The sequence below is a fragment of the Salvelinus fontinalis genome, chromosome 12, assembly GCF_029448725.1.
Source record: "Salvelinus fontinalis isolate EN_2023a chromosome 12, ASM2944872v1, whole genome shotgun sequence".
Classification (NCBI taxonomy): Eukaryota; Metazoa; Chordata; class Actinopteri; order Salmoniformes; family Salmonidae; genus Salvelinus; species Salvelinus fontinalis.
The window spans coordinates 31,451,446-31,477,277 of record NC_074676.1 but is presented as its reverse complement, the minus strand read 5'-3'; the positions used below and the strand labels follow the sequence as shown (position 1 = coordinate 31,477,277).

Below are 25,832 nucleotides of genomic sequence, written 5' to 3'. Positions count from 1 at the left end.
ATCATTAGGACATACAGTTGAAGTCGGAAGTTTACATTCACTTTAGCCAAATACATTTAAACTCAGTTTTTCACAATTCCTGACATTTAATCCTAATAAAAATTCCCTGTCTTCGGTTAGTTAGGATCACCACTTTATTTTAAGAATGTGAAATGTCAGAATAATAGTAGAAAGAATGATTTATTTCAGCTTTAATTTCTTTCATCACATTCCCAGTGGGTCAGAAGTTTACATACACTCATTAGTATTTGGTAGCATTGCCTTTAAATTGTTTAACTTGGGTCAAACGTTTCGGGTAACCTTCGACAAGCTCTCCACAATAAGTTGGGTGAATTTTGGCCCATTCCTGCTGATAGAGCTGGTGTAACTGAGTCAGGTTTGTCGGCCTCCTTGCTCGCACACACTTTTTCAGTTCTGCCCACAAATTTTCTATGGGATTGAGGTCAGGGCTTTGTGATGGATACTCCAATACCTTGACTTTGTTGTCCTTAAGCCATTTTGCCACAACTTTGGAAGTACGCTTGGGGTCATTGTCCATTTGGAAGACACATTTGCTTTAACTTGGTCTCAAATGGGATGTGATGTAGCTTCAATATATCCACATAATTTTTTTCTACATGATGCCATCTATTTTGTGAAGTGCACCAGTCCCTTCTGCAGCAAAGCACCCCCACAACATGATGCTGCCACCCCTGTGCTTCATGGTTGGGATGGTGTTCTTCGGCTTGCAAGCATCACCCTTTTTCCTCCAAACATAACGATGGTCATTATGACCAAACAGTTTAATTTTTGTTTCATCAGACCAGAGGAGATTTCTCCAAAAATATAATGTTTGTCCCCATGTGCAGTTGCAAACCGCAGTCTGGCTTTTTATGGCGGTTTTGGAGAAGTGGCTTCTTCCTTGCTGAGCGGCCTTTCAGGTTTAAATATATATATATATATATACCTTTATTTAACCAGGTAGGCTATTGAGAACAAGTTTTCATTTACAACTAGGACCTGGCCAAGAATAAAGCAAAGCAGTTCGACCCATACAACAACACAGAGTTACACATGGAGTAAACAAACTGTACAGTCAATACAGTAGAAAAAGTCTATATACAGTGTGTGCAAATGAGGTAAGATAAGGGAGGTAAGGCAATAAATAGGCCATGGTGGTGAAGTAATTACAATTTACCAACTAACCACTGGAATGGTAGATGTGCAGAAGATGAATGTGCAAGTAGAGATACTGGGGTGCAAAGTAGCAAGATAAATAAATAACTACAGTATGGGGATGAGGTAGTTGGATGGGCTATTTACAGATGGGCTATGTACAGGTGCAGTGATCTGTGAGCTGCTCTGACAGCTGGTCCTTAAAGCTAGAGAGGGAGATATGAGTCTCCAGCGTCAGTGATTTTTTCAGTTCGTTCCAGTCATTGGCAGCAGAGAACTGGAAGGAAAGGCGGCCAAAGGAGGAATTGGCTTTGGGGGTGACTAGTGAGATATACCTGCTGGAGCGTGTGCTACGGGTGGGTGATGCTATGGTGACCAGTGAGCTGAGATAAGGCGGGGCTTTACCTAGCAGAGACTTGTAGATGACCTGGAGCCAGTGGGTTTGGCGACGAGTATGAAGCGAGGGTCAGCCAACGAGAGCCAGCCAACGAGAGCATACAGGTTGCAATGGTGGGTAGTATATGGGGCTTTGGTGACAAAATGGATGGCACTGTGAATGGACTGCATCCAATTAGTTGAGTAGAGTGTTGGAGGCTATTTTGTAAATGACTTCGCCGAAGTAGAAGATCGGTAGGATAGTCAGTTTTACGAGGGTATGTTTGGCAGCTTGAGTGAAGGATGCTTTGTTGCAAAATAGGAAGCCGATTCTAGATTTAATTTTTGATTGGAGATGCTTAATGTGAGTCTGGAAGGAGAGTTTACAGTCTAACCAGACACAGGTTATGTCGATATAGGAGTCGTTTTTCTGTGGATATAGATTATTTTGTACCTGTTTCCTTCAGCATCTTCACAAGGTCATTTGCTGTTGTTCTGGGATTGATTTGCACTTTTCGCACCAAAGTACATTCATCTCTAGGAGACAGAAAGCGTCTCCTTCCTGAGCGGTATGACGGCTGCGTGGTCCCATGGTGTTTATACTTGCGTACTGTTGTTTGTACAGATGAATGTGGTACCTTCAGGCGTTTGGAAATTGTTCTCAAGGATAAACCAGACTTGTGGAGGTCTACACATTTTTTTTCTGAGGTCTTGGCTGATTTCTTTTGATTTTCCCATGATGTCAAGCAAAGAGGCACTGGGTTTGAAGGTAGGCCTTGAAATACATCCACAGGTACACCTCCAATTGATTCAAATGATGTCAATTAGCCTATCAGAAGATTCTAAAGCCATGACATCATTTTCTGGAATTTTCCAAGCTGTTTAAAGGCACAGTCAACTTAGCGCATGTAAACTTCTGACCCACTGGAATTGTGATACAGTGAATTATAAGTGAAATAATCTGTCTGTAAACAATTGTTGGAAAAATTACTTGTGTCATGCACAAAATAGATCCTTACCAACTTGACAAAACTATAGTTTGTTAACAAGAAATGTGTGGAGTGGTTGAAAAACAAGTTTTAATGACTCCAACCTAAGTGTATGTAAACTTCCAACTTCAACTATACAACCGATTCTGAGTCAAGCTAGCTAACTATAGCTAGCTAGCTATAACATCGGCTAGCTAACGACGTTGGATGCGATAAAGCTAGCTAGCATAGATGGCAATCTCGTCATATTTATGCTAGATGAACAACTTACGTTAAACCAACTAATTGTAACGTCAGGAATGTGTCAATTATGAAGGACCGCACAGTTTTTAAATCCTGAATTGGTGATCTTGCTAGCCAGATAGTTAGCTAGCTGATGCTAAATGTGGGAAATCATATTTTTGTTTTCATTCAGGAACTAGAGGACAAGTGATTCGAGGCAGGACAAATCGCTCTTTCCCAACTGGTTTGAAGGTAAGAAATTGGACCATTATCTGATTAAAAAAGTAAGAAATGCTGCTTGCAGTGTTTTGCTCCATCTAGGCTTATTTGCTAGCTAGTCAAGTAACTTGTTGTTCATTGTAACATTGATTGATATGTTGTTGCCTAGTCAATGACATGCATTCTGTTTCTGTCGATTTCCTCTTGTCAGTTTCCTGCCCTTTGTCTTGTGGGTTGAGGGCAATGTTACCAGTTAAATAAAAGGCAACATTTTGTAATCATACTGTACAGACTTAACTTGAGCGTAAAGACACATGACATGAATCTCACTTTAATGTCATACGCCTTGTCATGGGTGTCCGTGCCTCCGTGGATTGAGCTCGGCTGTGGTCCATGTTTTTCTTGGGGAGAAAAGCAGATACTGCCTCTCTGGAACTATATGTGTAACGGTTGTCCTCCTCCTCTTCGTCCGAAGAGGAGGAGTAGGGATTGGACCAAAGCGCAGCGTTGTGATATAACATAATGAAATTTATTAAAGTAAAAACGAAACACGAAAATACTTCAACAAACTCCAAAACAAATGAACGATGTAGACAGACCTGAACGAGAGAACTTATATAACAAGAAGAACGCATGAACAGGTACAGACTACACAAACGAACGAACAAACAAACGAAACAGTCCCGTGTGGTACACAGACACGGAAGACAATCACCCACAAACAAACAGTGTGAACAGCCTACCTTTATATGGTTCTCAATCAGAGGAAACGTCAAACACCTGTCCCTGATTGAGAACCATATAAGGCTAATTACCAATGACCTAAACATAGAAACACAAAACATAAAATGCCCACCCCAACTCACGCCCTGACCAACTAAACACATACAAAAATAACAGAAAACAGGTCAGGAACGTGACAATATGACTGTCTGGCCTTGGACATCCGTGACACCACTAAGCTGGTGTGTATATTGATAGTGTACATTATTGTCAGTCTAAGAACACAATATGTATTGAGTTAATGTGTCATTATAATAGATTTACTTTATACTCTTGTGCTGATCCTGAGACCACATATGCGGTCTTTGTTAATTCATGGTGTCTATACTATGTGTTGGTACCTATATCATGGACTGGGTGCTGCTCTAAGGCTTCGCCACAAGTGTTGAGAGACTACAAAAAAATGGTATTTGAGACCACGTCTCTTTCTTAATTGTCTTTCCTTGTTGTGTCCCCAGGCACCGAAGGCGTGGATGTCGATTAAAGCAGCCCCCAGCACCTCTCTGATTCAGTTGAAGGCATTCAGTTGTACAACTTACGAGGTATCCCCATTTTCCCTTTCCCTTTTTTTTTTTTATTCCTCTGAAATTTTCCTCAAATGTGTTTTTTGTTGTTGTCATGGATTCAAGGAGGTGAGGAAAACAGGAAATACAGTTGAGAAACAGCCATGGTCTGGGATAAGACAATAGCCTATGTAATCTATCAACTCAAGAGGTCAAGATACACCACTGAGTACAGACTCTTGTTGGTTACGTTGAAGTAGAAGTGATAAAACACAACATTTAAAGGGCACCTTGCTTAGTAAACACGTGTAAGATAGATGAGTATGCCCTGCCAGTATGCAATGGATAATGTAAAAAAAAAAAGTATTTATCTGTCATTTTAAGATGGTTAGTCTCGGTCAGGTCTTGTTTTTCTACATTTAAACGTGTCTTGGTCTCGACACATGGGGGCTGGGGTTGAAAGCTGAAACAGTGTGACTGGCCGCCCCAGGCGCAATTGTTATTGTTTTTGTTTTAAGGAAATTAGCATATAACTGCATGAAGCCAACATTTTTATAAAACCTTTTAAAACTGTTGGACTGCTTCCTCATCACCAAAGGCTTGTGTGCATTGTAATCATGTATTTTAGGTGGTCTGACAAACAATGAGAAAGGGCCTTCAGGAGACCACCGTGTGGAACTTCCTGACACAGCGACCAGACATTGTTCCATTGGTGTTTCGGTGAGAGGCAGCCGCTGTCTTAAGCCTAGTGGTATAGTGCCCTTCATAATATTTAGACATTTTAGTAAATCTATACCCTTAACCTGGCCCTGGCTATGCATCTGGGGGCAGATCTTTGGTGTTGTTGGCACAATGAGTCAATAAATGGGGTGGATGTGCTTTCACTGGTTGCATCTCTCTGTCACTCACACTCACTCAAAACACACACACACACAGCCCCTGAGCGCTGCCTCCTGGCTTTGAAAACCGTTTGTTTGCAAATTCAAACAGCAGGTCTCAACCCCCCTGGGGAAAATAACTTGTGTGATAACCAAAAAGCGCAATTGCTGGAAATCTGAATGCACGTTCACGCCTAACTTTCCAATGAGAAAGAGAAAAAAAGGAGCATTGGTTATGTTATACCATAGGGTCAGGATCTCAGCCTAGAGATCAGCCTAGCACTTTGTGGTCCTAGTTATTCTCAAGAGGTGCTTGAATTATTTAATTTTTTTCTATTAAATTGTACTTGCACAAATAGTCTAGCCCCTGGACGACAGTGATGAATGCCCAACAGACGCAAAATGCCTGACAACTGGATACCTCTGGCAGTTTGTTGAAAACGGGAATCAAGTTCAATACCTATGTAGACATTCAATTTTGATATAATAGTAGTGTGTACTATAAAAAAGTACACACTACTAAAGTACTGGAATGATTTTGTTCTGTTCATTATTAGCCTTAAGAGACATGCTAAAGATGCTCCTCAAATTCTGGGTTGGGTCGAAGATCCTGACTCAATCAGTGAAGGTTACAGTGGTTGATGGCAGCCTTCCAAAAGCATCAATATGCTTCCAGACCCTCCGCCTACCAGGGCACCATCACCAGTACATTCTGTAAAGATTGGATTTCATCTATCAGCATAGCAGACACATGGTTCGTTTAGGAACCAAAATCTACCAAACAACCTCCTGTGTTTGCTGTGGCCCTCCTCTTCTTTCCCATATGTATTTATCAACCCACTGGTAATACTCTCAGAAAATGTTGTTATTGACAAAAATGTTTTGTGACCAACTTTAGACAAATTTGTAAAATTGTATTTGTGGGTAAACAACCACTTTTATAGTTCATGTGACCATATACAGTAGTTTCTCTGTTTAGAATAGGCATAAGGAGATTGTAAATTGTGTAAAAAATGTTTCTCCTTAATTCCTCCGTCCTTCTCTCCTCAGTGACCTGGAAACTGATAAGTGTTCACAAAATGTGGGAGTGAGTCAAATTGTTAATAGGCGAATGGAGGACATCTAGTATATAAGCAGTGTAATGATTTATCTCACACCTTACAGAAACAAATAGTTGGGGAGTGACTTGGGACCGGACGTAAGTGTTGCTGACATCAGACCCAAAGCAGTGATCCATGAATGTCTGAAGAAAAGACTATAGGTGGAAATAGGGGTTGGAATGAAAACCAACATATATTGTATAGTTCTCAAAAATCCGTACCAGTTATAAGACACTGCATGCAAGCAGTTTGGCAAAGTCTAATGCTTTGTGCCATAGTTGTACACCCTAACCTCATATTCTGTTTATATACTTTTGTTTACTCACTGTGCATGTATATACTGCATTCTCAACATAGCCCATCCTAATAACGTTATACAGTGCATTCGGAAAGTATTCAGACCCCTTGACTTTTTCCACATTTTATTACACTACGTTACAGCCTTATTCTAAATAGTCCCCCCCTCATCAATCTACAGTACACACAATACCCCATAATGACAAAGCAAAAACAGGTTTTTAGATGAAAAATTCAGATCGGGTTCAAGTCCGGGCTCTGGCTGGGCCACTCAAGGACATTCAGAGACTTGTCCCGAAGCCACTCCTGTGTTGTCTTGGCTGTGTTCTTAGGGTCGTTGTCCTGTTGGAATGTGAACCTTCCCTATGGAGCAGGTTTTCATCAAGGACATCGTTGTACTTTTTTCCGTTCATCTTTCTACCGATCCTGACTAGTCTCCCAGTCCCTGCCGCTGAAAAACATCCCCACATCATGATGCTGCCACCACAATACTTCACCATATGAATAGTTTCCTCCAGACGTGACGCTTGGCATTCAGGCCAAAGAGTTCCATCTTGGTTTCATCAGACCAGAGACTTGTTTCTCATGGTCTGAGAATCTTTAGGTGCCGTTTGGCAAACTCCAAGTGGGCTATCATGTACCTTTTACTGAGGAGTGGCTTTCGTCTGGCCACTCTACTATAAATGCCTGATTGGTGGAGTGCTGCAGAGATTTTATTTATTTATTTATTTTATTTCACCTTTATTTAACCAGGTAGGCTAGTTGAGAACAAGTTCTCATTTGCAACTGCGACCTGGCCAAGATAAAGCATAGCAGTGTGAACAGACAACAACACAGAGTTACACATGGAGTAAACAATAGACGAGTCAATAACATGGTAGAAAAAAGAGAATCTATATACAATGTGTGCAAAAGGCATGAGGTAGGCAATAAATCGAATAATTACAATTTAGCAGATTAACACTGGAGTGATAAATCATCAGACGATCATGTGCAAGAAGAGATACTGATGTGCAAAAGAGCAGAAAAGTAAATAAATAAAAGCAGTATGGGGGTGAGGTAGGTAAATTGGGTGGGTAGTTTACAGATGGACTATGTACAGCTGCAGCGATCGGTTAGCTGCTCGGATAGCAGATTTTTAAAGTTGTTGAGGGAGATAAAAGTCTCCAACTTCAGAGATTTTTGCAATTCGTTCCAGTCGCAGGCAGCAGAGAACTGGAAGGAAAGGCGTCCAAATGAGGTTTTGGCTTTAGGGATGATCAGTGAGATACACCTGCTGGAGCGCGTGCTACGGGTGGGTGTAGCCATCGTGACCAGTGAACTGAGATAATGCGGCACTTTGCCTAGCATAGCCTTGTAGATGACCTGGAGCCAGTGGGTCTGACGACGAACATGTAGCGAGGGCCAGCCGACTAGGGCATACAGGTCGCAGTGGTGGGTCGTATAAGGTGCTTTAGTAACAAAACGGATGGCACTGTGATAAACTGCCTCCAGTTTGCTGAGTAGAGTATTGGAAGCTATTTTGTAGATGACATCTCCGAAGTCGAGGATCGGTAGGATAGTCAGTTTTACTCGGGTAAGTTTGGCGGCGTGAGTGAAGGAGGCTTTGTTCCGGAATAGAAAGCCGACTCTAGATTTGATTTTGGATTGGAGATGTTTGATATGAGTCTGGAAGGAGAGTTTGCAGTCTAGCCAGACACCTAGGTACTTATAGATGTCCACATATTCTAGGTCGGAACCGTCCAGGGTGGTGATGCTAGTCGGGCGTGCGGGTGCAGGCAGCGAACGGTTGAAAAGCATGCATTTGGTTTTACTAGCGTTTAAGAGCAGTTGGAGGCCACGGAAGGAGTGTTGTATGGCATTGAATCTCGTTTGGAGGTTAGAGAGCACAGTGTCCAGGGAAGGGCCGGAAGTATACAGAATGGTGTCGTCTGCGTAGAGGTGGATCAGGGAATCGCCCGCAGCAAGAGCAACATCATTGATGTATACAGAGAAAAGAGTCGGCCCGAGAATTGAACCCTGTGGTACCCCCATAGAGACTGCCAGAGGACCGGACAACATGCCCTCCGATTTGACACACTGAACTCTGTCTGCAAAGTAGTTGGTGAACCAGGCAAGGCAGTCATTAGAAAAACCGAGGCTATTGAGTCTGCCGATAAGAATATGGTGATTGACAGAGTCGAAGGCCTTGGCCAGGTCGATGAAGACGGCTGCACAGTAATGTCTTTTATCGATGGCGGTTATGATATCGTTTAGTACCTTGAGCGTGGCTGAGGTGCACCCGTGACCGGCTCGGAAACCGGATTGCACAGCGGAGAAGGTACGGTGGGATTCGAGATGGTCAGTGATCTGTTTGTTGACTTGGCTTTCGAAGACCTTAGCTAGGCAGGGCAGGATGGATATAGGTCTGTAACAGTTTGGGTCCAGGGTGTCTCCCCCTTTGAAGAGGGGGATGACAGCGGCAGCTTTCCAGTCCTTGGGGATCTCAGATGATACGAAGGAGAGGTTGAACAGGCTGGTTATAGGGGGTGCGACAATGGCAGCGGACAGTTTCAGAAATAGGGGGCCCAGATTGTCAAGCCCAGCTGATTTGTATGGGTCCAGGTTTTCCAGCTCTTTCAGAACATCTGCTATCTGGATATGGGTAAAGGAGAAGCTGGGGAGGCTTGGGCGAGTAGCAGCGGAGGGGGCGGGGCTGTTGGCCAAGGTTGGAGTCGCCAGGTGGAAGGCATGGCCAGCCATTGAGAAATGTTTGTTGAAGTTTTCGATTATCACGGACTTATCAGTGGTGACCGTGTTATCTAGCCTCAGTGCAGTGGGCAGCTGGGAGGAGGTGCTCTTGTTTTCCATGGACTTTACAGTATCCCAGAACTTTTTGGAGTTAGAGCTACAGGATGCAAATTTCTGCTTGAAAAAGCTGGCCTTTGCTTTCCTGACTGACTGCGTGTATTGGTTCCTGATTTCCCTGAACAGTTGCATATCACGGGGGCTCTTCGATGCTATTGCAGTTCGCCACAGGATGTTTTTGTGCTGGTCGAGGGCAGTCAGGTCTGGAGTGAACCAAGGGCTATATCTGTTCTTGGTTCTGCATTTTTTGAACGGAGCGTGCTTGTCTAATATGGTGAGGAAGTAACTTTTAAAGAATGACCAGGCATCCTCAACTGACGGGATGAGGTCAATATCCTTCCAGGGTACCCGGGCCAGGTCGATTAGAAAGGCCTGCTCGCAGAAGTGTTTCAGGGAGCGTTTGACAGTGATGAGGGGTGGTCGTTTGACCGTGGACCCGTGGCGGATACAGGCAATGAGGCAGTGATCGCTGAGATCTTGATTGAAGACAGCAGAGGTGTATTTGGAGGGCAAGTTGGTCAGGATAATGTCTATTAGGGTGCCCATGTTTACGGATTTAGGGTTGTACCTGGTGGGTTCCTTGATGATTTGTGTGAGATTGAGGGCATCAAGCTTAGATTGTAGGACTGCCGGGGTGTTAAGCATATCCCAGTTTAGGTCACCTAACAGAACAAACTCTGAAGCTAGATGGGGAGCGATCAATTCACAGATGGTGTCCAGGGCACAGCTGGGAGCTGAGGGGGGTCGGTAGCAGGCGGCAACAGTGAGAGACTTATTTCTGGAGAGATTAATTTTTAAAATTAGAAGTTCGAACTGTTTGGGCATAGACTTGGAAAGTATGACAGAACTTTGCAGGCTATCTCTGCAGTAGATTGCAACTCCTCCCCCTTTGGCAGTTCTATCTTGACGGAAAGTGTTATAGTTGGGTATGGAAATCTCAGAGTTTTTGGTGGCCTTCCTAAGCCAGGATTCAGACACGGCAAGGACATCAGGGTTGGCAGAGTGTGCTAAAGCGGTGAGTAAGGCAAACTTGGGGAGGAGGCTTCTGATGTTGACATGCATGAGGCCAAGGCTTTTTCGATCACAGAAGTCAACAAATGAGGGTGACTGGGGACATGCAGGGCCTGGGTTTACCTCCACATCACCCGAGGAACAGAGGAGTAGTAGGATGAGGGTGCGGCTAAAGGCTATCAAAACTGGTCGCCTAGAGCGTTGGGGACAAGGAATAAAAGGGGCAGATTTATGGGCGTGGTAGAATAGATTCTGGGCATAATGTGCAGACCAGGGTATGGTGGGGCACGGGTACAGCGGAGGCAAGCCCAGGCACTGGGTGATGATAAGAGAGGTTGTATCTCTGGACATGCTGGTCTCGATGGGTGAGGTCACCGCATGTGTGGGGGGTGGGACAAAGGAGGTATCAGAGGTACGGAGAGTGGAACTACGGGGTCCATTGCAAACCAAAACAATGATAACTAGCCTGAACAACAGTATGTAAGGCATATTGATATTAGAGAGAGACATACAATAAGGCATAATGGTTGTCCATCTGGAAGGTTCTCCCATCTCCACAGAGGAACTCTGGAGCTCTGTCAGAGTGACCATCGGGTCTTGGTCACCTTCCTGACCAAGGACCTTCTCCCCCGATTGCTCAGTTTGGCAGGGCGGCCAGCTCCAGGAAGAGTCTTGGTGGTTCCAAACTTCTTCCATTTAAGAATGATGGAGGCCACTGTGTTCCTGGGGACCTTCAATGCTGCAGAAATGTTTTCCTACCCTTCCCCAGATCTGTGCCTCGACACAATCCTGTCTTGGAGCTCTACGTACAGTTCCTTTGATCTCGTGGCTTTGTTTTTGCTCTGACATGCACTTTCAACTGTGGGACCTTATATAGACAGGTGTGTGTCTTTCCAAATAATGTCCAATCAATTGAATTTACCACAGGTGGACTCCAATCAAGTTGTACTGTGATATTAGCAAACATTTCTAGAAATATGTTTTCGCTTTGTCATTATGGGGTATTGTGTGTAGATTGATGAGGGGAAAAAAACTATTAATCAATTTTTTAAAAGGCTGTAACGTATCAATGTGGAAAAAAATGTATGGGTCTGAATACTTTCCGAAGGCACTTTATGTTGAATATACACACGGATTGTGATAAACATATTTACAGAGTAAAGAAACAAATCTCACTCCATACTTCTTCCCCTGGAAATGTGTGCTGCCTGCCTGCATGCTTTCTTGCGGTGACTGTTTTGTGTGAGTGAGTGTGTGGTTTTAAAACAAAGGGTAGACTACTAGGCGATAGGCTGCTCTGAATCTCTGATGCTCTATTCAAAGCATTCAAGGAAGTGTATCTTTGAGGATGACCGTTAAAAATGTTTGATCCCTGGGTAAATACCGTAGGGTTACAAAAATCTGGGAACTTTAATAATAAATTCCCTGGTTTTCCAGAATCCTGGATGGAGGAATCCGGATTTCCTGCTTATTCCCTCCTGATTCCGGGAACGTCCCAGAATTTTGCAACTCTAACTATAAGTATTGAAGCTCCCCATAGGAACAAAGGAAAGCGGGAGAAGAGGGAGGAGGATGGATGAGAGAGGAGAGAGGGAATGTGGGGCAGCTAAGGTGAAGGGAGGAGAAGACAGCGTGAAATGGAGTGAGACAGACATAAGACATATGCTCTGAATGTAAATCAGCTTAGCTTATCCGCCCAGTCCCATCAACCCCCTGGCTGCCTCCCCCTCTCCCCCACCCCCTTTCCTCCTCCAGCATCCTCAATCTCCAAAACTGGATCTCAGTAAGTCTATACACAGCTGTTCCCCTTCCACACCCCTGCGCTAGAACAATAAGCACCCCCTACTCCTCCCCCAGTCCACTCTCCTGCTCCTTAGCTTTATCCTCTAAGGAGCTATGGCTTCAGCAGCTCCCTCCGCATTACGCCAACCAGCCGGGGGGAGGGTGGAGACAGGTTAGTTGTGAGTGAGTGTGTGTGTTTGTGTACATGCAATGTGGTCTACAGTACAATGGATAGATTTAGGTCTAGGTCAGGGCTCTCCAACCCTGTTCCTGGAGACCTACCGTCCTGTTGGTTTTCAATCCAACCCCAGTTGTAACTAACTGGTTCACCTTATCAACCAGCTAATTACTAGAATCAGGTGAACTCAATTAAGGTTGGAGAGAACCTATAGGACAGTAGCTCTCCAGGGACAGGGTTGGAGAGCCCTGGTCTAGGTCTTCACACTGCAATGTACCGTGCATTATGTCTACAGGGCTCTCTGTATACCGCCTATGTACTATATGTTTGTGACTGTGTGGTGTGTATGTATTTTTATTTGTGTTAAATTGTTTAATTCTTGTGGTTGCTAAGATAGGTTGTCTTATGTTTGTGTTTTCTAGGATTCTAGGGGTGTTTGTGAAGTGGTTGTTGAGTGAATGAATGTGACACTGTTTTAGTGAACACGTGAGTATGAGCTGGAGAGTGAGGCCTTGTTATACCCAGTCCACGTGAGCTGACCACTGTGTCTTTTTTGGGCTACGACTTTGTATGCTTAAATATAGCCCTTGAATAGAGAGAGAGAGAGAGAAATCGAGAGAGAGAAATCGAGAGAGAGAGAGAGAAATCGAGAGAGAGAGAGAGAAATCGAGAGAGAGAGAGAGAGAGAGAGAGAGAGAAATCGAGAGAAATAGAGAGAAATCGAGAGAGAGAGAAATCGAGAGAGAGAGAGAGAGAAATCGAGAGAGAGAAATCGAGAGAGAGAAATCGAGAGAGAGAAATCGAGAGAGAGAAATCGAGAGAGAGAAATCGAGAGAGAGAGAGAGAGAAATCGAGAGAGAAATCGAGAGAGAGAGAGAGAGAGAGAGAGAGAGAGAGAGAGAGAGAGAGAGAGAGAGAGAAATCGAGAGAGAGAGAGAGAAATCGAGAGAGAGAGAGAGAAATCGAGAGAGAGAGAGAGAAATCGAGAGAGAGAGAGAGAAATCGAGAGAGAGAGAGAGAAATCGAGAGAGAGAGAGAGAAATCGAGAGAGAGAGAGAGAAATCGAGAGAGAGAGAGAGAAATCGAGAGAGAGAGAGAGAGAAAGAAATCGAGAGAGAGAGAGAGAAATCGAGAGAAATCGAGAGAGAGAGAAATCGAGAGAAATCGAGAGAGAGAGAGAAAGAGAAATCGAGAGAGAGAGAAATCGAGAGAGAGAAATCGAGAGAGAAATCGAGAGAGAGAAATCGAGAGAGAAATCGAGAGAGAGAAATCGAGAGAGAGAGAGAGAGATATAGAGAGAGAGAGAGAGAGAAATCGAGAGAGAGAGAGAGAGAGAGAGAGAGAGAGAAAGAAATCGAGAGAGAGAGAGAGAGAGAGAGAGAGAGAGAAAGAGAGAAAGAGAGAAAGAGAGAGAGAGAGAGAGAGAGAGAGAGAGAGAGAGAGAGAGAGAGAGAGAGAGAGAGAGAGAGAGAGAGAGAGAGAGAGAGAGAGAGAGAGAGAGAGAGAGAGAGAGAGAGAGAGAGAGAGAGAGAGAGAGAGAGAGAGAGAGCAAACTACTTTCGTCCTATTTGATGTGTTTGGGGAGAATGCCAAATCTCTGTTGATAAAATACTGTATGCAAATGACACTGAGTGTGGAAGGAGTTTATCAGCTAAATATGACACGAATATTTCAATACAGTTAAGATTGTCAATACATTGTCTCATATCATTTTGATGGAACTGTCTTTGACTGCTGTTAATGCACTGCTATTTCTGTATTATCTGGGTGTAACTTACGTGTCACCCCATGTTCATCCCCTAGCAGGAGCAATTCCCGCTGGGGTAGACGGGAGTTCATGGCGCTAAGCACCAGTAAATACCACAGGGTAAACAACACAATAATGTGTGGCATTTCAAACCCTTAACCAATATCACAATGCAAACCTTGTTGGCCAGATACCCACACAATGTATGTATTGTCTATCTCATTATTTCTCTATAGACACACACAACTCTCTAAATGCTCCACAAACAGAAACACAGTAAGTATACAGACAGGCACACACATTTATCATGGGCCACTGCGGGCAGGGTGTGTGTGTGTGTGTATATTGGCCTTGCAGAGAGGAGATCTGCTGATGTGTGACAGGCAGTGGGCCCAGCTGATTGACAATAGACCACAGAGCATTCTGGGAAATAAGATAAGCCACAGTCCTGTCCCTGTGTGTCACTAATTTAGGGGATTGCGGACAGAGAGGGGGGAGGGGGGAGAGAGAAAGACGGAGAGAGAGACAGACTGTGAGAGAGAAAGAGAGTGACAGAGAAGGAAAGAGATAGTGATAGAGAGGGATAGAGGAAGAGATGGAGAAAAAGTAAGAAAAAAAAAGTGACAGGGAAGTGGAAAACCACACAAACAAGGAGATATGTATCTTCTTACTCCTCTCCCCTCTTACTCTTTATCAGCCATCACTGTATTACTCTCCATACTCTTCCATCAATCCCAGTCAGTTTCTCTTTTAATTTCTTCTCACTATTTCAATCAATCTTTTACCCCCATTCCTTTTCAGCCCCTCATCGGTCTCCTTCTCCCTCTCCCTAAGTGTCCAGACATACCTGGCCTTAAATGAGCCCCAGAAAGCAGACTGGTCATATGTGACACGTAGCCCACAGGGTCACCTTCAGCCCCATACAGACCAGACAGGCTGGGCCGGACAGTCAGTCAGTCAGTCAGTCACACAGGGCTGCCCAAGACTACAGGCAGACAGATATCTCAGCCAGCCACACTGTCAATCACACAACCTGGAGCCAGGCAGGCACACAGGGAAAAGAACAGCAAACAGGCACCCATAATGTCCTGGAAAGGCTGATTGTATACCTGAATCGATTTGAACATACTGTGCTCGCGAGTCAAGACAGGTATACATGTGACTCGTTTCAGGAAACTAGGTGTATGTCGCGCGTCACTACTTCACAGGAGAAGCATTTGAACGTAAACATGTATTTTTTTATCTAAATACATTTTTTTGGCAGAAATACCTTCTGTAACATGTGAACTTTCATCTGTCTTAATAACAAACTTGAATGCCATCTGTAAATACGAATAAAATTGTTAAATTACGAGCCTAGTTGGTTTAGCCACGTAAAAAGAGGGGAACCTTCCCGCTAGCCCCAAAAAAGACAGGAGTCTTCCCTCTACCATTTTCTAGCTCTGAGTCTCTACTTTTATCCAATGTAAAAAACACAATTTCAAATGTTGCTATATACTGTAAGAATTAATCAAGTCGTTCGGTCACATATACAGTACCAGTCAAAAGTTTGGACACACCTACTCATTCCAGGGTTTTTCTTTATTTGTACTATTTTCTACATTGTAGAATAATAGTACAGCCATCAAAACTATGAAATAACACATGGAATCATGTAGTAACCAAAAAAGTGTTAAACAAATCAAAAGATATTTCATATTTGAGATTATTCGAAGTAGACACTTTTTGCCTTGATGACAGCATTACACAAAACACTATTGGAGCGCTAATGGCATACAGACACTATCTATGTATTTGGCTACTGTATGGTACATGTAGATCAGGCTTTTTTTGTTTGGAGACTGTGATTACTTGAGTACAAGCAGGCCAAGCCATTAATATAGAAATACAGGATTCTAATTATATTTCTATAGCTACTGTATTTGACAATTTTGAACTCCAGTACAATCCTATCGAGACACGCCCCTAGACAGACAGACAGACTAAGTAGTGCTATGGAGAGAGTCAATGGAGGGAATAACACACCACCGTGACCCCAGCTCTGGTACTAGAGAGACGGGCCATATAGAGTTCACAGCTACATTCCGACAGTCACAGCCAGCATCATTTGAGTAAGAGGGGAAAGAGAGGCAACATGAACCAGAGAGAGATGGAGGGATGAAGAGATGGCAAGAATTTGAAGTAGGAAAAGAGAGAGATGGGGAAGAGGAGAAGGTTTCAGAGATTCACATGGTGGAAAAGTGGCAGACGTGAGGGGAAGGAAACAGAGATGAGGAGGGAGGAGGCCATATTGTATGAGGAAGGGTGTCTCACCGTTGTAGGACAGGCGGGGCTTGCTTAGACACATGATGAAGTGCACCTCCATCTCATTAGACGCCACAGACTTGGAGCAGACGGGACACTTGAACCCTGTGGAGAAAGAGAGGGAGGATTGGTTAGACTTTAGTGTATGCATGTTACACTGTCTCTCTGGCTCTCACAGCCACCATCCAACTCATAACAGTGAATAAGTGAACCAAATGATCCTAGATTATTACAAACCAGTGTTCCCAACTAGAATGGGGCACCACAAACAGTGGCATCAACCATGTAGACTCACATTGAATCACTATGTCTGTCTGTGTCTCTCTGTCTTTCTGTGTGTCAGTCCCCTTTGCATGTAATACAGACCTGTCTCTTATTCACTATGTAATGAACATGTAGTAATCTGTAAAGATTATGAATGTTAACCTGCATATGAAAAGACATTGCCGATGAAAATGAGCTATGTTGCTAAATCTGGGAAGATATTTGTTGTGCATGGTCCCTGAATAATAAAAAACGAAATGTTGATACAAATGTGTATATCTCATTCCAAATAGCAGACATAAATTACTGCAAAGCTCTATCTTAGCTATCTCTCTTACGATGTTTGTTTTCAGCTTTGTGCATATTACAGAATTAGCAAAGCACATAAAAGGAGATTACATCAATTCCTGGCGTGGCTCTCCCTCCAACCACATGAGTTGAGTTTTGCATCATGAGTCCTCAATACTGTTTTAACACAGACACCAGTAGCGTTCAGATGGCTGCACCCAACACTTTACATGTACACAACTACCATAAGCACAGACACGAGGGCACCCTATCCCCGACCCTGGTCAAAAGTAGTGCACTATATATGGAATAGTGTGCCATTTGGGACTCAACACAGTAGTGTTTAACTGGCCGCTGCATCAAACCCTGTACATTTACACATTTACCATCCCAGATCCCCAGCAAAGGGCTGGACTCGCCAGTCTTTTTGGGCACAACAGCAGGCCATTATCACGTTGGTCATTAAACCACTCGGTCCAGGGACCACGCTGTGCTGTGTGTACATTGCCAAAAAAAAGCTCAGCTGTGCCAAAATCAGCTTGTTTTTGGTCCAATGACAACTATGCAGTCATAAAGGTTGTTGCTATTCATTCCTCGTTACGTATTTTCTCTTTATTCAGACAATATTGAAAGTACATGTTGGGATACAGGTAGAGGAGAGATCGCGTGTGTCAGGGGTGAGTTTCGTACCCATATCGTTCATGTATACTTGGGAGACTGCAGTACTATCGCTGCTCCACGCTCCCGCACCAGAATGTGTTTTAATGTTAATGTTAAGTCAATATTTATTAATTCCTTCGGTGGGATCAGAGTCTAAACTCTTACTTTGAGACTTGTCTGGTTGGTCTGAGTCTGTCTGGGGTTAGAAAGCATAAAGCAATGACCAGACAGACCAGCACAGTCAGGAGAAGAGATGGAGTGATGAAAACACCCCATAAAGGCCTACAGCTGAAGTGAATGAGACAGCTTTATAAATGAGAGAAAGAGAGTAAGGGGGAACTTGAACGAAACAGCAAGTATGACAAAGGGATCAGGGTGGGATTGATAGATAGAGGGAGGAACTAAGAAAGATAAAAGTAAACCTAGTCAGTCAGTAAACCGAAGCCCCACCCCCCCATGACAGCTGACCCACATTTCCCCTGGCTGCTATTTTCAGCCCTTACTTAGGGACAGACAGAGAGAGGAATGGAAGACATTTTAGAAAAAATAGAGGTGCAGGAGAAAGGTAGAGTGAGGACTTTCTATGAGAGATGGTTGGATGTGATGGACAGAGACAGCCCATGGATCACCTCCCAGAAGGCAAGAGGCCAAAGAGGCCCTATCTGTAAATGGCAATTCAGACAGTATATGGCAACAGCTCTATGACAATTTCAATGATCAAAGAAATGTTCAGAGTTCACATGATGATACTGTGGACCTCTTTTTGTATGTGTGCTCATCCATCCACTGATAGCACTGAAAAGAAATCAGTCTCTGAGAACATACTGTAACTGAGAAATACCACTCGTTGCTTGGAACAACTTAGTACGACTTCTAGGGTGGTGCTGGGAACTAAAGTTTACAGTAAGTCATGGGGGATTGATTGTATTCTAGGAAACTGTGAGGTCAATAGGGACCATTAAAGTAAATCACAAGACTGCATGAAAACATAAGCAAAGAAAGATATTCCCTACAGTGAACACAGTGTGTTTCATGAACACAGAGCTGGCCCTTTATCAAACCACTAACAAGACATACTTCATACTAGCAGAGAGAGCACAAATATCAACACAATACAATGTCCCAACCTGAAACTAACCATCACAGCAGATTCATCATTCCTTACTAAGTAATAGTACAGCCACTGTTTACTTACCTTGAACAATGTACAGTCTAGTTGTCACACTGTATAGATATCAACCCATTGGTATAGGCCTAGTAACTATGGAGTGGGCATGCTCTGTTTCTACAGAAGTGAAATAGAGCCGTCACACTGCGCTCTGTTAAAGTGTCCCATGGCACCTCTCCACAAAGCCGACACATTTCTCAACCCAAGCCGACTGACTCAATCTTTACTCCATGCATTTTTTATGATACCTCTGTAGTCCTGCCCCATTCCCCATGGTCATGATAAAGAATTAAAAACCTTATAAAAATACTTGTGTCTCGGAAGCTCATAAAATGTCCATGACTGGCCACCAGCATTATGATAGCTTCCTTCCTTAGGATCATTACCCTCTCAACATATTCCCACTCCTCTCCATGTGTTAGACAGAGTAAAGAGGGAAAGCCATATCCTCTTTTATGTGATGTTAAACAGCCTTTACCCTTCTCCAGAAGTGCTTAAAATGTGAATGACTGTGATTTGAGGGTCAATTGTGAACATTACCCTCCCCCCTACCCACCAATGTTGTCTACACTCAGACTGAATCAATACAACAAGCTATCACAGTCTCACTGTAGTATTAGACGTTTTTTTTTACTTTTCTCCAAATGTGAACCGATTCAGGAAACTACGCTTATGTGGCAATTCACGACTTCACAGGAGAGCTGTTTGAACATAAAAAATATATATTTTTTAGCAAAATTCGTTTTTGGGCAGAAATGCCTTCTTGAACATGTGAACTTTCATGTGCCTTAATATAAAACTTGTATGCAATCTGTAAATACGAATAAAATAGTTAAATTACGAGCCTAGTTGGTTTAGCCAGAGATAAAGAGAGCAATCTTCCCGCTAGCCATGATTGGCTGAGATAATGAGTGGGCTGGACATGCCAAGAGATTAGTTTGGATTGGTCTGCCATATAGCATGTGTCTGTCTATTGGAGCTGGTCAGTATGTTTAGGTAATCATGTGGAATGTGGCTTTTAAATTGTTTTTTATTGTGTAGTAAAACTGCATAAACCTAATGTCAAGTTAAAGTGTACTGTTAGCTAGCTAACGTTAGCTGGCTAGCTCGCTAGCTAACGTTATGTGCATGCTCTCCACTTTCTGGAGGACCGAGTTTTGAAATCAGTGAAATTCGAGTATGATAGCTAAGGAGATGGAGAACTCACCAGTCTCGATTACATCATCAAACTAAGGGCAACGATGCATGGCATCAGACAGGAGACGCGTCCAACCATGATGTATACTGGTATGATTTTCAGATATTACACGTTTTTAATTCTTGACAGAAAGTGGTTTCATTTCAAGTGTACTGTTAGCTAGCTAACGTTAGCTGGCCGGGTCGCTAGCTAACGTTATGTGTATGATCTTATTCTTCGTATATCAGACACATTTGTTTGACTAGTTATAGCCATAGAACCTGGTTGGTTAGCTACCTGCAGATTCATGCAGGGTCGTAACATCATGAGTTGTAATTATGGTCCATTATTTAGCTAGCTAGCTACATGTCTTAACAAAAGACTCCACTCTAATTTTGACAAAGTATTTTCATTTCAAGTTAAAGTGTACTGTTAGCTAGCTAGCTAATGTTAGCTGGCTGGTTCGCAAACTAATGTTACGTCATGCGTTGGGATTCATTGTTTACCTTGCTAGCTATCTAGCTGCATTTCTTAACAATAGACTCTCGTCTTAGTATGCCAGAGTGCAGAATAACTAATGCATTTTTGAATGCTCAACACCCGTTGAATATGTACGATGTCAGTAAACGTCGGCAACAAAGCGTCATATAATTGTTGCTACCAGCACAGTTACAGTCACTAACACACTGGATAACATGAAAAAAAAAAACAGCTCTGCTAGGGCGAGTATAGTGGTCAGAGTGATTTGTTCTCTCATTATGTGTCTGGAAGTAGCTAGCCAATATTAGCTAGTTAGCTTTGGTGCTTGACTGTAGTTGTGAGGTCAGAGCTTTCGGAACAACCCTACATATTGGTCAGAGCGTCCAATGTGCGCTCTGATCGCGAAACCACAGACAGAGCGATAGGGCGAGTAATGTTCAGTGAGCTGTTCTCTCTCTGTCTCTTAGATGTCTGGAAGAAGCTGGCAAGTTAGAACAGAACGGTTGGAGATGAGTGGGGCTAAGGCTTAAGAGGGTGTGAACAATGATGAATGGGTGTAGACAAAGAAGGGCTCTCCAATAGTACTACCAATACATTGAAAGACGGTTTTCTCAAAGGTGAGTTTACAAGTTGATCAACTTTCAAAGCAGAATTACTTTCCCATTGTTTCCTCAAATGCAGTGTATGATATACCATTTTGTAGCTCTGAGTCTCTACTTTTATCCAATGTAAAAAACAGAAATTCAAATGTTACTACGTACATAAGACCGAATCCAGGTGGTAAGTCAATCGATAGTAAGGCAATGGATAGTAAGGCAAGGTCATGCATCTGACATAATCTTTCACTCATGTGGCACAAACACCACTGCGTAATTACAATTAAATCAACTAATTTACTCCATAGGCCAAAACTGTGAATCTCTCTTCTCATTCAAGGAAAAATGTTAGCCAGATGAACCTGGGACTGAAACTTCAACTGGAAAACAAGGAAGGAAATGCAATGATATAGTTTTCTAGTTTCGAATGAATGAAGTACTAACTTTTAGACTTTAATTTCCAGATGTTCCCAAAGACCTTTATCATGACTCATCCTCAGCTTCCAAGCCAACATACTATTTTCATTCATTGTAGCAATTCATTTAGACAAATTTTCTGCTTCTATCTTGAGCTTGAATAGACTTTATAGCAATCATGAATCTGTACGCTTCATGAACCATTCATCTCTAGTTTAATGAAATTCCGTGTTATATCCTGAAGCATTCTGCATAAATGATATATAATATTTGATGGTTGATATAGATTAGAATATCAAAAAATAACATGTATTAGATCAAAGGAGTCGGTTTCAGTGGGTTTAAAATCCATGGATGCCTACCCACATGTTCTCTTAAGCCTTCCATAAACATAAACATCTATAGGGAGTCTTCACATTAAGAAGATGCCCTCAGGGGCAGATCATTGGATTTCAAAGTCCCAATATCAATATTCAGATACATATTTTAATATCACTCACTTAGCTCATTGGTATCAATTTGTGACAAACCGGCTCGATTCGATGTAGCAACCTTTGAAATTGCGTTTTCTACATTGGATAAAAGTAGAGACTCAGAGCTAGAAATTTGTATATCACACACTGCAGTTAAGGAACAATCGGAGAGTAATTCTGCTTTGAAAGTTGATAAACTTGCAACCCCACTTTTGAAAAAATGGCCCTTGAATGTTTTGGTACACCTAGTGGAGCTCTTTGTCTACACCCATCCAGCATCGTTCACACCCTCTTAAGCCTTAGCCCCAACCATCTCTTTAAGGATTCACATGTGAAGCCATGTGCTGAACAGAGTGAGTAAGGTAGTGTAGAAAACAACCAAAGATTTCAAGACTAAAAGTGGTGTAAGTGGTAGCAAAAACACAATTTATCTAGTCCTTGACCTACAGTATATCCTAATCTGACTTTGGTGCAGGTCATGTTGTTCTTCACATTGCAGTCTCTGGTAAACACACACTATATCAAATAAAAATCTAAATTTGTCACATGCACAGGACACAGAATGTGTAAACAGTACAGTGAAATGGTTAATTGCATATTTGCCTAGTAGCATCATCAAAATTAGAAAGTGTCCAGATAACTATTGTATAAATATTATATGATTATTAGGTGATTTTTACCCAGACATACTGGGTCATGTGAAATAAATGCAATAACCACCCCCCCAGCCACATCTAGCTAAGTGGATGGGTCACTATTGTCTAGACATGTACACATGTTTATGAAATACAATAGATGGCCATAATCATCCCCAGATACACCTGGCTAACTTGATGGGGCATGTAAACATCTGGCGAAGTGGAGTCTTTTGTTCAGACATGTAGCTAGCTAGCTAAATAATTAACCTAATGGTGCTTTCAAAACAACTGGGAACTTGGAAAAATACGAGGTCAAATCATGACGTCAGTGATCTTCAGGTCGGAAAGTAGAAACTCTAGAAAGAGGCCTGAGTTCCCGAGTTGGAATTAAGATTTGGATGACCGTTCAAAGAGATTTTTCCCAGTCTGAGCTAGTTTTTTCTGAGTTCTCAAGTTGTCTTGAACACACTGAAGTCAGAAGTCGGAGATTTCTAAATTCAGAGATCCCAGTTGTTTTGGACACGGCAATAATCCCAACCAGGGCTGTTATGGTGATCGTATTACCGCCACACCGGCGGTCACGAGTCATGATGGCAGTCAAATTCCATGTGACTGTTTAGTCACAGTAATTAGGCTTCTCCAAGCTCTGATGCTGCTGATGGTCATTAGTATCCTACCAAACGTGCTAACTTCCTGATGCTCAGCACTCTATTGTCCCTCTAATCACTCTGACATCAATGACAACGTAATCAAATATCTATAGGCTATGCAATTGCATGAAAAAACAGAGTGATGGCCTCTATTAAAAAGAGGAGGATCCCATCATCTTTCTATAGGCTAGGTCTACTATATTTATTTATCAACTTTGATAATATTAACCACATTGCTTCTATTTACAACAGGAGTATAGCCTACCTGGCTGGCATGCAAATGAACCACGGGAAAAGTGTCCTCCATTCGCTATTTAAGTGCACAGATTACATTAGGTGCATGATAATGGACCATTCTAAATCAAAACTAATTTCACACATATATTATTTAGTATATGGAATAGTGTGATGGGTGAATAGTGTGATGGGTGAATAGTGTGATGGGTGAAAATATTAGCTTGTGAATGATATATTATCAGTTTAAGGTAAGAAACAGCTCATGCTTTTTTTCTCGACTTCAAATCATAGCCGCACACCTCATGTAGCCTAGCCCATAGGCCTATATGTTTTGATAAGGTTTGTATCACAACTAAAGTGGACAAATAACTTCTTAAAATTAAGCTTAATAATCTGCTTTACAATGGGTATAGAGCCCACTGGCATACATAAGCAGCATGTGAGTTTCAAATTTGGGGAAGATAATTTTCACCATAAAAATGCACCTTTATAATGAAAGTATTACATGCATAATCACATTTGTAGTCACTTTTGAGAATGGCGTTAACGCTTATAGCCTACCTCCGTGTGCACTTTGCTGCACTTATAATGTGAAGAAATAGACAAATAGTTTATCACATTTTAAGCTAAACATTCTCATCTGTTGTATCAGGCTCATTGCTTAAAACGGGTTTTTTGATGCTAGTGGTTTTATTAATTTGGTATCTATTGCATCCCACAACTGTCCCAGACTATGTTTGGAATATTTATTTCTCACACAGAATAGAATAGGTCAACTTTTGTGCTATGGGGGATAGTAGATTGACATAGGCTAGCACTTTTGCAGTTCTTTTGGCCTACTCATCTTGTCGGCTGCCGAAAAGTAAATGTGGACAGTTCTTCCAATATCTTCACTATGCGCCTCGGAATTGGATAAGGACGTGCGCAGTTGCGTCCCTGATGTATTCGTCTTCACTTGTAGCCATGTGAGTGAGAGGTGCTTCGGGCATGCAGCCGGGAGAAGGGAATTATAATTATTATATTCAGCCCAAGGGGACAACGGCCACTGGCCGCAAAAGGCATGGATTTTTTTAGTGGGCATTATGGCCACACAAAGGGGATGCAGCCGGGAAATTCGAGGCATTATCAAGTCTTTGTCAAATTGTGAATGAGAGACTGATGAAGTCTGTACAGCTTGCGCAAAACAACAAAGCAGAGCTCATGCCTTTCATGTCATCATTAGAGCTGTACCATGCAGCCTTAGAATGTATGAAAAATCAAAATATATAGCCCAACATTTTTATCACAACTAAAGATAGATAAATAACTGTACATGAAGCATACACTGTAGGAGTACTTGTTTCTTTGTTAACCGTTCAACACAGACTAGCCACATGTGTTCACTCCCTCAAATCGTTTGTAGAAAATATCCTTTTTATTTTATTCAGTTATATTCAACTATATTCTTCATACTATAAAATAATATACAAATAATGCCACGGAATTCTAAGCAAATCTTGTCCGATAAATGAACTAGCGTAGCCCACAGCCATATGGCATAGCCAGATCAGGACCTAACATAAGGACAACTCAGAGTATGCTATTCTGTTCTTCTGAAATAGACTACATTTTCTTCATATCATGTTTCTTTAGACCTGTCTAAAATAAATAATGGATTTATTGTGATGGTGTAGGCTATATTACATGGATTTATTAGACTTTTTAAAATGTAGATGTTCCAAAGGTCTGCATCATTGGCTTGTAGGCTATGCGTGGAAACCAGGAGATGCTAAATGTGTTTATGTTAAGTAACAGTCAGTTAACATGAGACCGGCAGTTATTTGCTTGACAATCACCAGTTTACAAAATTTCATGACCGCCACAGCCCTAATCCCAACTCATACTACTAGTAATACAAACCGATTATCATAGCTAGCCACCACGCATGAATCTGCAGGTAGCTAAGGCTAACCAACTAGGTTCAATGTTAGCTAGCTAGCCAACATTAGGCTATAACTAGCAATGCAAATGGATTTCTGAGATACGAATAATATTACTAAAGAGATCATGCACGTAATGTTAGCTAGTGAGCCAGTCAGCTAACGTTAGCTAGCTAGCTAACAGTATGCTTTAACTTGCAATGAAAATGACTATCTGACAAAATTAGAAACGTGTAATATCTGAAAATGTAGCTAGCTAGACTCTTACCCGTATACATGGATGCTTCTCCCTCTCTGTCACAGATGCCATGGTTGGCCTTAGTTTGGAGATGTAATCCGGAGATTTTAGACTCCCTCCGCATACTTGCAATCAAACACTATAATTTTCTCCATCTCCTTTGCTATCATATTCTGCTTACACCGGGTATTCCGCTTATTTCAAAACTCAGGCAAGTTCTTCCGTGACAACAACACA

General features: G+C 42.3%; 1 protein-coding gene across 1 annotated transcript in view; it reads right to left on the bottom strand.

Annotated features, from left to right (window-relative positions):
• Window positions 1-25,832, bottom strand: part of LOC129867181 (E3 ubiquitin-protein ligase znrf1-like) — a 56,598-nt gene that overhangs the window by 25,502 nt on the left and 5,264 nt on the right. Inside the window, exon 2 of the mRNA XM_055940407.1 lies at window positions 16,400-16,495. Coding sequence (XP_055796382.1) covers window positions 16,400-16,495 — 96 coding nt within the window. The remainder of the gene's footprint in view (window positions 1-16,399; window positions 16,496-25,832) is intronic.